The sequence below is a fragment of the Elaeis guineensis genome, chromosome 5, assembly GCF_000442705.2.
Source record: "Elaeis guineensis isolate ETL-2024a chromosome 5, EG11, whole genome shotgun sequence".
NCBI lineage: Eukaryota > Viridiplantae > Streptophyta > Magnoliopsida > Arecales > Arecaceae > Elaeis > Elaeis guineensis.
The window spans coordinates 6,646,038-6,658,812 of NC_025997.2; the positions used below are offsets into that span (position 1 = coordinate 6,646,038).

Genomic DNA, 12,775 nt, shown 5'->3' on the forward strand with positions numbered 1-12,775 from the left:
ATGAGATTTTGGTGTATTATATATATTTGTAAATGAATGCAATAGAAGTATCAGCTTAACCATTTTAACATGGCATCAGGGCTTTGAATTTTCTTTTACACCATACTCCTTTGTATTCATACACCACATATTGATTATGTCAACAAAATACAATAGCTTTTCATCAGTTAGCTCATCAAGTGATCATGGTATCAATGTGAATCAGAGTGGAGTTGCAGAGGTGAATGGAGCCAATGCTTCTGTAGACTATTCCTTCCTATATTACCTACATCCATCTAATAATCTAGGGATGATGCTGGTATCGCAACGGCTCACTGGTGATAATTATCCGTCATGAAAATAGGTTATCCAAGTTGCCCTTGCTGTCAAAAATAAGCTTTATTTCCTTGATGGATCTTTGCCAAAACCTGACTCACCATCTGCTGCGTATATGGCCTGGAAGCAATGTAGCAATATGATTATATCATGGTTGCTTAATGGCGTTTCAACAGGTATCGCCAACAGTGTTAATTGTACCGAATCTACTTATGAGGTATGGGTAGATCTTGAAGAGAGATTCTTTCAAGGTAATGGTCCTTGAATACATGAGTTAAAAAAAATCCATAGTTACATTTGAGCAAAAACAAATATCTGCTGCATTTTATTTTACTGCACTTAAAACTATGTGGGATGAATTAGCCTTTTATATCAACTTACCAAGTTGTACCTCTGGTGCAAACAAAGAATTTCAATCTCATTTGCAGTTAAAATGTGTTCATCAATTTTTCATGGGTCTCAATGAGATTTATGGAATACTCAAGAACATAAATTCTCACAATGGAGCCCATGCCATCTATTGGAAAGGTGTACTCTTTAGTTCAGCAAGATGAAAGGCAAAAGAATTTTCTTCTTTCCAACTGTCAATCTGATAATGCTTCTGTTTTAGTTGCTCGCACTCATATTTCATAGCATGGTAATGGACGTAATAAAGATAAGTCTAATATCACTTATGATTATTGCAATGGTATTGGTCATAACCGCAATAATTGCTTTGAACTCTATGGTTATCCCTCATGGCATCCAAATATATGGACGATTTGATATGCCAACTCTTGTTTTGAATAATAAAACTCCTCGTGAAATGCTTTTATAATCTAAACTTAAGTATGACCATCTTATAGTTTTCGGTTGTTTGGCTTATGCCCATAATAATTTTCTCTTAAAAAATAAATTTGGTTCTCATGCTAAACAATGCATCTTTGTTGGATATCCGAATGGACAAAGAGGTTATTGTTTGCACGATCTATCCACAAAAAAAGTGTTTACCAATCATGATGTCATTTTTCATGAGAATATTTTCCATTTCAAAATATTAAAGTTGCTCATGATAAACCTATCTTGATTTCGCATCATAACCCATATTCTTTTGATTATGACTTTATTCATCCCACAACCTCTCCCATTATCATACCTACAACTACTCATGAAGCATTAAATAATATCGAACCTGCCAATGGATTCTCTTGATCATTCCCTTCTGAGGACAATTCTGCTCCAAGAAATGAGTCCCCTCCTCCACTGTCCACAAAGGCCTCATGTCATGCCTGCTTAGACGATTATGTGTGCACATCATCACAAAATGCAAAGCCCATTGATGCATTAACTTCTTCCATCCATTCTTCTTCTAAATCTGTTAGTTCAATAAAACTTATTTTATAGTACCATATTTGTTGACTACTAATTTTTCAGCTCAGCCCAATGCATTTTTGTCCTCAATCTCTTCTCATAAAGAGCCATCTAGTTACCAACAGGCAGTCAAATATTCTTATTGAAGGGATGCTATGGATACTGAAATCAAAGCTTTGGAACTTAAAAACACTTGGATATTGCAACTTTTACCCTTTGGGAAGTATGTCATTGATTCTAAATGGGTGTACAAAATCAAATTTCAAGCAAATGACTCTATTAAGCATTATAAAGCTCGTTTGATAGCCAAAAGATACACACAAATTGAGGGAATTGATTATCATGAGATCTTCACCTCCATTGCAAAGCTTGTGACTGTACGGTGTCTTCTTACGATTGCTTCTATGAAGCATTAGCCTTTTCACCAATTGAATGTTAATAATACTTTTTTACATGGTGATTTGAATGAAGAAGTCTACATGACTCCTCCTCCTGACTATGTTCATAAGAGGGAGCAACTTGTTTGTCATCTCCCCAAATCATTATATAGTTTCAAACATGCATCTTGTCAATAGTTTGCCAAATTTTTTACTGCTCTCAAGGAGGCTGGTTTTAAAAAATTTACTACTGATTATTCTTTTTTTACTTCTTGCAGTGGATCCTATTTCACAACCATCCTTATTTATATTGATGATATTATCATCATTAGGACCGACAATGACTCTATTTGTTGCTTGAAAGCCTATTTGCAATCTAAATTTTACATTAAGGATATAGGCTTGCTCAAGTATTTTCTTGGTATTGAGGTTGCTCGTTCTGATCCAGATATTTTCCTTAGTCAAAGAAAATATGTTACTAATATTTTTTAGGATACTGGTTATCTTGGCTGTAAGTTAGTTTCTTTCCCTATGGAGCAACATCTTATTTACATCATGATGAAGGGGATCTTTTACCTGATCCTAGTATTTATAGATGATTAATTGGGTGATTGATTTATCTTACTATTACTCGTCCTGACATCTTTTATTCTGTTAATGTATTAAGTCAGTATATGCAAACTCTTCTTGATGCTGCCTACCAAATTTTGCGATACTTGAAGGGCACAACATCACATGGCATACACCTCACCTCTCAAAGTAATTTTCAGTTATCAGCTCTTTTGTGATTCTGATTAGGCCAGCTGTCCAATGACAAGGAAATCTACAATTGATTACATCATTTTTTTTGGTTCTAATCTCATTTCTTGGAGGACTAAGAAACAAACTACTGTTGCCAGATCTTCTGTAGAATCTGAATATCACTCTATGGCCGCAACTTTTGTGAACTCACTTGGTTGAAATACCTTCTCTGATCTTGGTATTACATATCACCAACCTATGTATCTCCATTGTGACAACCAAGTAGCCTTACACATTGCCGCAAATCCGATCTTTTATGATGCACTAAACATGTCTAGTTAGATTGTCACTTCATTCGTGAGAAAATTCAAAGTAGCCAGCTTGCAACCTATCATGTTCGTTCTTATCTTCAGCTTATCGATATCTTGACTAAAACTCTTGGTAGGGAATAATTTTATACTTTATTATCCAAGCTAGGTGTTACGGACCTCCATACTCCAGTTTGTGAGAGTGTATTAGAGAATGTTATATTTGAATGAGCATATCAAATCTTTTATATTTTTGGAGGGCATATCAAATCCTTCATATATTTGGAGAGCATATCAAATCCTCTATATATTTGGAAGGTAAAATATTTGGAAGAGTATATCAAATCTTCTATGTATTTGGAAGGTATATCAAATCCTTCATATATTTGGAAAGCATATCAAATCTTCTATTGATTTAGAAAGCATATTAGAATTTCTTCTTTATTTGTCTCACACAATAATAAAAATTTATCTTTTCTTTATTCATTTTTTTCGATCATAAAATCTTAATGTGTTATATATATTTGTAAATGAATGCAATAGTAATAGGGCTGTCAAAATGGGCTTGGCCCACAGGGCTAGCTCGGCCCAACTCTGTAAATGGGGTAGGCTGGACTGCCATATGAATAGCTCAAATAACAAATGGACCTGTTTGGCCCGCCCCACATCAGCCCAAGGCTAATATGGGTTGGGTTGGGCTAGCCCGATGGGCCATAAAAATTTAAAAAAATAAATTTAAAAAAAATTATTTATTTTTTAATCTCTGACTCTTGAGCCCTGCTGCCTCAAATCGTCGGCTGCTGCCACAGACCAGCAGGATGACCCCTCTGTCGGTTTCTCTCCCTGTCGCCTCCCAGCTCTACAGACCCCCTCCTCCTCATCGCCGGTGCCGTCCCCTCCGGCCTTCGGATTCGATCACGAATCAAGATATGCCGGTCCCCTCCTCCCTTCTGTCGATGAACGCCCCTCCATCCAACTTCCAGGCGATCTCCCTCCTCCCTTCTGCTGATAAATGCCCCTCCATCCAACCTCCAGACGATCCCCCTCCTCCTCCGAGCCCCTCCTCCCTTCCGTCAATGGACGCCTCTCCATCCAGCCATCGGACAACCCCCTCCTTCTCCTCCTCATCGTTGGTGCCACCACTTCTGAGTTAAATCCGACCGCAGCTCCTTCTAATTCTCGGACTCTTTCAGTCTCTCCACTTTTCGAGTTAGATCCATGCTGCCTCCCTTCGGACTCTCTCGATCTCTCTCCACTCTCCAGGTTGACTGCTCGAGGCATTGCCACCTCCCAGTCAAATCTGACCGCGGCTCCTCCTCCTCAGGCTCTCTCGGTCTCTCCACTGTCCGAGTCAGATTCGTGCCACCTCCGACCTCTCTTCAAACTCTCTCAGTCTCTCTCTACTCTCCAGGCTCGATCGCTCAAGGCTCTTCTTCTTTCGGGCTCTCTGTCTTTTTTTTTTTTTTCACTCTTCACTCTTCAGTCATTTGAAGTTTAAGACCCATCGGCCCATAAAAGACTGTGCTGGGCCAACTATATTGTGTTTTATTTTTTTATTGGACCTAGTCCAGTCTGACCCATCAAATTTTAGGTCCTTATGGACCGGATCAGATGTGCTAGACCAGCCATTTTGATAGTATCAAGTAACATGAGCTTAACTATTTTAACGAAGGAAACATCCACATGTACCCCCATTTCCCGTGAATAGCTAACATTTTGAAGGAATGAATCTAATTTTCTTTTCTCTTCAAGGATCAAGCTACCCTTTAACTACTGGGTTAAAAGAAATTGTAAATGATATTTTTTCGTGTTCTTTTGGCTTTGACTGAAATGGAGACAAGGTAAAACAATTTAATCCAGTGGTCCACACTCCACACTGGAACCAAGGCAGGCGTTGGCTGTCTTTTGAGAGGCATGGTAGGGGTGGATGGAGCAGCGAGGGGCGTGGGGTCCGTCTAGCGAGAGAGGAGAGAGAGAGAGCGAGAGGCTCTCGTCAAGGGCGTGGCACAACTCCTCTGAGCTCACACTAAAGTCGCTGGCCAACTTACTTTCCACCCCACCCGCTGCTCACTCACCACTCCCCTGTCCCTTCTTTAAATCCACCCTTCCCTTCTCTCCCTCGCTCATTCTTTCTTTCCTTTCCAACCTAAGGTAGCAGCAGCAGCACTCCTACTCTTTTGGTTTACCTACTACTCCTTTATCACCATGAGCTTTGCCAACCCACCATCCTTTGCTTCAGAGGAAGGCTCGACTCCCGCTGTAAACTCTCTGCTCTTTCTCTCTTTTGAGCTTCCTTTTGCTCTGGCATATGGTTTGAGTTCCCCTGTTGATAGGTTTGGCCAGTATGGGGTTGTCTTGAGTTCACCTTTCTTGGGTTTGCCATGGGCTTCGGGTTTAGTGCAAAGCTCATTTACTTGTAAATGTTGCTTCTTATGAGTGTTTTTTGAAGCCAAATCAAGGTTTGCGTTTTTGTTGCGTGGTTAATGTCTTTTTCTTTGCTCAGCAAAGTACTGTACGGTTGGTGATTAGCCTACTTGTGCATATGGTGGGCTTCAAGAGCTTGTTAAATCTTGTACCAAGGAAAAAGACAGAGAAATTGTTGAATCCATGCTCAATCTTGCCGGTTTTGTTTTTGCTTTTTTATTTTTCTTTCATTCTATATTTATTTTTCCTTAATTTTAATGCTGTCCAGATATTTGTATTGGGGTTGGTATCCTCATTGGTTCATAAGATATGAACTTTCTCTCTCTCTGAAAAAAATAATACGGTCCATTGGGATTTCAGCCTTCAATCCGGAAACTTGTTTTAGTTTGATGCCAACATAGCATTACCGCTGTTTTGTATCCCATTGGAATTTAGCTTGTGTTCGATTCTGTGACTTGGACCAGGGCCGGAGAAGACCTTCCTGCAAGACTGTCTTGACACTTGCTTACCAGAGTCTCGGGGTGGTCTATGGAGATCTGAGTACTTCTCCTTTATATGTTTACAAGACAACCTTCTCAGGGAAATTAAGCCTCCATGAGGATGATGAGGAGGTTTTCGGTGTGCTTTCCTTCATCTTCTGGACCTTAACTCTCATTCCTCTCTTCAAGTACATCTATTTCGTATTGTCAGCAGATGATAATGGTGAAGGTATGATTTTGAGCATTTCTTTTTTTTGATTGAATGCTTTTGGACTAAATCATTCATGAAATCTTACCTCTCGATGTTTACTTGCTGATAAGTTGTATTCAGAAGAACAGATACACCTAAAAGACTTTTTGAGTGAATTTATAAACTAGATGACATCAATAACAGGAAGAATTGCTTCACTAAACTTGTGTCAATTAAGATGTATGTTCACTGAATGGTGTATTTAGTTTCTGTCATGAAAAGTTGAAAGATCATTTTGCTGTAACTAATGGCTTTCATCATCTGCCGTTTATGATCAGGTGGTCCGTTTGCACTATATTCTCTGCTTTGCAGACATGCAAAGTTATGCCTTCTACCTAATCAGCAAGCAGCTGATGAGAATTTGTCAACCTATAACATGGAAGGTGCTGCAGACACGTGGCAGAGTTCTATGCTCAAGGAGTTATTCAAAAAACATCCAAGGTTCCGAAATGGTCTGCTTATAGTTGTTCTGCTGGGGACTTGTATGACAATTGGTGATGGGGTGCTTACCCCAACAATCTCAGGTAAGTTATATGTCCAATATTCAATATGTTGGTATAATGTCTAGCAAATAGCCTATTATTTATAGTTGCTGCAATTTGGTGGTTGTGAAGATGCTCCTATGTCAATATGATGTTATAGGGGATCAGTTTTTGTTATTGATCTTTTTCTTGAAGTAGATACTTTATAGGAGTAGGACAATTCTTGCTGAATGTATTTTTCCTTTGTAATCATTTATGTGGTCTTCTTATTCCACTGCTGACTGATGTGCTTGCCTAGTTTCTTTAAAATCTACAGTATTTTTAGTTTTCTCCTCACATTATGTGCTCACAGATTCTGGTACCTCCATTACCTCATATCTCAAAATCAGGTTAATGTGTACATTTAAACTCTAAATGAACACAATTTCCATGCTTCAAGCAAAAAGTGCATGAAAGATTTCTCCCCAAGTTGGTAAAATAATTAATAAAAAAAGCATCAATTTTCTCTGCAAAGGGACAACATGCATAAAATTAATTGATTAAGTCTCAAAGAAGGTTTAAAAATGTTTTATAACTTTCTTAGAAGTTTTACTGGGGCTACCACTGATATCCTGTGCATACCTTTTTTATTTTTTTTTAAATCTATTCTTTTCTCTTCCAGTCTTCCCTCGATTTCTTTTTTTTTTTCCTTATGGGAGTGGAGGGGGTGGGTGGGTTGGGGTTGTCTTTTTATTTTTGAATCCATAATGACAATTTCGAATATGCTGGTCAGTTTGGATGCAAACCTCATTCAGATTCTAAGCAGTCAAGTACTGAAATAATAAGTAATTCCTCATAATTGAGACCATATTTATTTTCTACATTTTTTCCTTTAGGTTTAAACTCAACAGAAGTTTGCGTGGATTTTTTTCAGTTCTTTCTGCAGTCTCGGGTGTTGGAGTGAAAATCACACATCTCCATGAGAGTAAGCACAATTGGACCTTCACTTGATTTCCCTTCCCTTCCTTTTTATGATAGTGCATGCACAGTCATGACTTGTTTTTAAGGTAAAGCAGTTTCACTCAGTTGTTACTTTTCCAGATTACATTGTGGCAATCTCATGTGCAATCTTGGTGGGTCTCTTCTCTCTCCAGCATCATGGGACACACCGAGTTGGTTTCCTGTTTGCACCAATTGTCACAGCATGGCTTCTATGCATTGGCGTTATTGGTATTTATAATATATTTCGATGGAATCAAAGTATTATCCGTGCTCTTTCACCCTTATATATGTTTAGATTCCTCAAAAGTACAGGCGTGGAAGGCTGGGTGTCACTAGGAGGAGTGGTGCTCTGTATTACAGGTATGTTTTCTTGCCATACATTTCTCTAAATTTGCCAAATCTGTAAAGAACCTTTTCTTCCACTATATTAACTGAATTGAAGAATCCAAAAGTGCCAATATTGTTTAATTCTATATAATTAATTACTTCAGGTGCAGAGACAATGTTTGCTAATTTGGGTCATTTCTCTCCACTTTCAATCAAGGTGGATGCTTGTTTCCTTCATAGTTTTTGATCTTCTAGATCTTCTTGTTAATTTGCTTCCCTTATACTTAAATGATGTGTAATTTCAGATGGCATTTTCTTTTCTGGTGTATCCCTGTCTCATTCTTGCTTATATGGGTGAAGCTGCATTTCTTTCTAAACACCATGAGGATATTCAACGAAGCTTCTATAAAGCTATACCAGGCAGGATATATTGTCAATGGTTTATCACTTATTCATTTCAACATATTAGATGTTGTGATATCTACTTACAAAAGCTTTCTCAATGTACAGAAGCTATTTTTTGGCCTGTCTTCATAGTGGCCACTCTTGCAGCAATAGTTGGAAGTCAGGCTGTGATATCAGCAACCTTTTCTATCATAAGCCAGTGTTGTTCCCTGAGTTGCTTCCCTCGTGTGAAAATTGTCCATACTTCAAACCAAATATATGGACAGGTATATATTCCTGAAGTCAATTGGATTCTCATGTGTCTATGCTTAGCTGTCACAATTGGTTTGAGGAACACCAACACCATTGGCCATGCATATGGTACAGCTCTTATCTTTTTAACAAAATGTGTTTCGGTGTGATCATTTTATATAGTGCTAGATCTTCATGAATGCCATATCTGATCATTGGCATGATTGGCAGGGTTTGCTGTCACAATCGTCATCTTTGTGACCACTTGCTTGATGTCTTTGGTGATAATAATTGCATGGAAGCAGAAGATAATGATGGCTATAGCTTTTCTTGTGTTTTTTGGATCTATAGAACTGTTATACATCTCAGCATCCCTCATCAAGATTCCAGAAGGGGGGTGGATACCAATTGTTCTCTCTATGATCTTTATGAGTGTGATGTACATATGGAACTATGGGACATTAAAAAAGCATGAATTTGATTTGGAGAATAAGGTCTCAGTAAACAGAATTTTGGATCTGGGGCCCACCCTAGGAATGGTTCGGGTGCCGGGAATTGGACTTGTCTATGCTGATTTGGCAACCGGGGTGCCAGCTGTTTTTGGACATTTTGCAACAAACTTGCCAGCATTTCATCAGATCTTAGTTTTTGTCTGTATCAAATCAGTCCAAGTTCCCTTTGTTTCTGAAGGGGAGCGATTTCTTATAGGCAGGATAGGGCCAAAAGAGTTTCATATGTTCAGATGCATAGTTCGTTATGGTTACAAAGATCTGCAGCAAGATAATTATGATTTTGAGAATATACTGGTGTGTAAAATTTTAGCATTCGTGGAAATGGAAGACGACTTGCAGACACTAAACAAAGGAAAAGCTTATGAATTAAGGGTATCAAATCCTGAATGTCCTGATATTTTCATGCCATGTGTAACAGGTCGAAAATTTGAGGAGGATTTGCTGTCTTCTTCAGATACATATTTAGTGAAAGGGGGGGACTTCAGGCTTATGGAGGGTTCTTTTTGTAAGGATGAATCTTTGGAGATTCTGAAAGCCAAGGAATCTGGTATGGTCTACATTCTGGGACGTTCATATGCCAAGGCAAAGAAATCATCATCCCTCATCAAGAAATTTGTGATTGATGTAATATATGCTTTTCTTAGCAAAAATTGCAGAGGACCTGATGATCTCTTAAAGCTGCCCCACTCTTTATTGCTTGAAGTTGGTATGGTTTACTATGTTTAATGGAAGAAAAGTAGTTTTCTTCTCCACCCACTGAAGTTATTGATCATCTTCAAGCAGAGCAAACACAAACAAGCTCCTTTATGATTCATTAGTGATGGTTGTTGAATTGGTTCAAATGACAATTCCATTAATGTTGTCTGAAGAAAGGTGCTGGATTATTAAATGCATGATTTCCTGCTTTTCAAGAAACGGAATGGAAAATGAGAATGCTAGTTATCTTCTTTTGATGGTAACTGAGAATGTTATTTATCAAAGATGCAAAATTGCTCTTTATGTTATCATGAAGAAGCTTCCGTTCAACATGTTAGTAGGTTTTAAGGAGCATAGTCTTTGATGGATGGATAGATAATTTTGGATCATCTGGCCATAAAAGATACAAGAACAAAAGGAAAAATGAGATGATGACTTGTCTCTGGAAAAAAGTTATTTGCACGTACTGTCTAAATGGGTTTTGCTGCAGAAAATAATTACAGCTAGCTCATGCTTATTTCCTTTTGGGTATATTTCACCGAGTTATGTTGCTTCCTCTATTTATGTTTCACAGAATGCTTGATGAACTTCTCCTGATACCCAGCTACATATGAATTCTTGCCAGAAGAAACAGTGGTAGTCAAACTGTATGATGACTTTGAATGGTCTGTCCATGCCTAACACATTATGGCACCAACTTTCTTTCACTCCATGCTTACTTTCATCTCATGGAGTCAGGGCAAAACATGGTTCAGTGATTGTTGAGGAGTGCAAGACAAGCATAATAGAAAGCTTCATCTAGTTAAATTTGTTGGCTCTTAGATGTATATTTTCACCTCACAAAATATGTTAGTTTATTTTTATTATTCTTCTTTCTCAAAGATATAATGCGCTTTTATATATGCTGACAATGTAAAGCAAGTTTACCATTCTCGCATGCTCAAATTGTTGATTTTGATCTCCTCTCTTATCTAGATTCTTGTACCGTACCAGTTTCACCAGTATTATGATTTTCCAATGTTCGTTTGACCTTAATTGCTCAGTGTTTGGATCTGGCTCAGAGTTCTCATGGTCTGAAATGTATGATTACATCAAAAAAGTTTCACATTGTATGATACCTGTGATGATGAGTATATACAACCTAAATTACTTGTGAAACAAGGAAAACAGGAACCTAATAAATTTTAGAATTTCAAGATTTCCAAGAACTGTTTGCAACTCCAATTGCTATAATTGGATTTGCAACCTGTCTAACTTCAAACAACCAAACAACTCCTAAATGAAAAACATAAAAATAACTTTGACTAACATAAAAATCTTATGATGGTGTTACGCCTGCATTTGATACGATTCTATTGCATACAGACGCAAACAGTCTGCAACTCCAATTGCTATAATTGGATTTGCAACCTGTCTAACTTCAAACAACCAAACAACTCCTAAATGAAAAACATAAAAATAACTTTGACTAACATAAAAATCTTATGATGGTGTTACGCCTGCATTTTATACGATTCTATTGCATACAGACGCAAACAGTCACCACATAGGAGCATAGCCAACTAAATAATTTGAATCTGAATTCAGACCAGACCAACCACCACCTCACTCATGGAAAAGGTGAGGAATGTTGTTCATGATCAATCTTTATGGATCTGTAGTGGAAATCTTTAGAATAACTAAGAGAATATACAATCTAATAAAAGAATTACGAATACAAAACTTAAAAAAAAAATACAATCAATGAGTTGAAATCTCAATCCAAACCCAATTTATGAGGCATCCCCATGTATGCTTTGAAAAGTCAAAGAACTGGACGGAGACGCAACTTCTAGGACGGCATCATCATGACTTTAAACTCGTCAAAGCTAAGCACCCCATCCCCATTGAGGTCAAACCTACAAATCATAGCCTGGCACTCCTCCAGCTCCCTGGACTCGCCCAACCGGCTCAGCATCCGCTTCAGGCTCCTGGCCGTGATGCATCCCTCCCCCTCCATCTCATACATCCCAAACGCCTCTCTCAGCTCCCTCTCCTTCTCCTCCTTTTCCTCCACCCCTACCAACCCCACAAACTCCTCCAAGTCCAATAACCCATCACCATCCTTGTCGGCCGCCCTCACCACCGCCTCCGCCTCCTCGAGGTTCAACTCCTCTCCGATGGTCCTCATCATGACAAGCCGAAGCTCGGCAGGAGAGATCTTTCCATCTCCATCCACATCGAATTGGCCGAAGACCTTTTCGAATTCCCGGTGATCGCTTATCTTTTCCGAAGCTAATGAATCCAGAGGAGCAGCAGCTTCTTTCCTTGTCTTGGAATGCAGGAAGAAAGCCATTCCAAGTGGAGAAAGATTAGAAGGCAATTGGATATTATAGGTACATCAGAGCTATATATATCTATGGAGAGAGAGAGAGAGAGGAGACTGGAGACGTGCATGCAAAGTTGGACGAAACGTGTAGGCATGCACGGAAATTATATGTTTGGAAGGGAAGGGACGAGGTCGTACACGGGTTTGGTCCTTTGGATGTGGAATGATATACGTTTGGAAGCTTGGGAAGGATTTAAAGCTGGCACGCGATGAAGACTACCGTCTGAAAGGGTGTACTCTGGATTCTGGAACACGGAGAGGTCTAAAATGATGGACGTTTGAGAAGGAAACGACGCAGAAATTGGACGGTCCGGATTTTAGTGATCAATACCTCATTTTGCGGTGGGTGAACGCAATGGTTCAACGGCACAAAGAGTCAAATAGACACCGTTTTTAACGCTGTTGATGATGCCATGACTGATGGCTGACAGACGATAGGTGGAACCTATGTCCTTGCACTTGTAGAATTAAATAAGGCGAGATGCACGTTCCAAGGCCATGGGAGGCAAAATTGTTTCCCACGATGGAA

General features: G+C 38.8%; 2 protein-coding genes across 3 annotated transcripts; one reads left to right on the forward strand and one right to left on the reverse strand.

Annotated features, from left to right (window-relative positions):
- Positions 1–5,145: 5,145 nt before the first annotated feature.
- Positions 5,146–10,896, forward strand: LOC105044568 (potassium transporter 1). 2 transcript variants are annotated; one of them, XM_073257286.1, is made up of 9 exons: positions 5,146–5,350; positions 5,980–6,223; positions 6,523–6,768; positions 7,640–7,690; positions 7,807–8,067; positions 8,199–8,251; positions 8,340–8,454; positions 8,545–8,799; positions 8,902–10,896. In XM_073257286.1, the coding sequence occupies exons 1-9, from the start codon at positions 5,297–5,299 to the stop codon at positions 9,906–9,908; spliced, it is 2,286 nt and encodes a 761-aa protein (XP_073113387.1). In that variant the 5' UTR covers positions 5,146–5,296; the 3' UTR covers positions 9,909–10,896. The 2 variants fall into 2 exon arrangements, with proteins under 2 accessions (XP_073113387.1, XP_029120308.2); XM_029264475.2 differs by having other exon boundaries at positions 8,340–8,799.
- A 406-nt stretch (positions 10,897–11,302) lies between these two features.
- Positions 11,303–12,391, reverse strand: LOC105044692 (putative calcium-binding protein CML19). Its single transcript, XM_073256930.1, has one exon. The coding sequence runs from the start codon at positions 12,211–12,213 to the stop codon at positions 11,710–11,712; it is 504 nt and encodes a 167-aa protein (XP_073113031.1). The 5' UTR covers positions 12,214–12,391; the 3' UTR covers positions 11,303–11,709.
- Between the last annotated feature and the right edge of the window lie 384 nt (positions 12,392–12,775).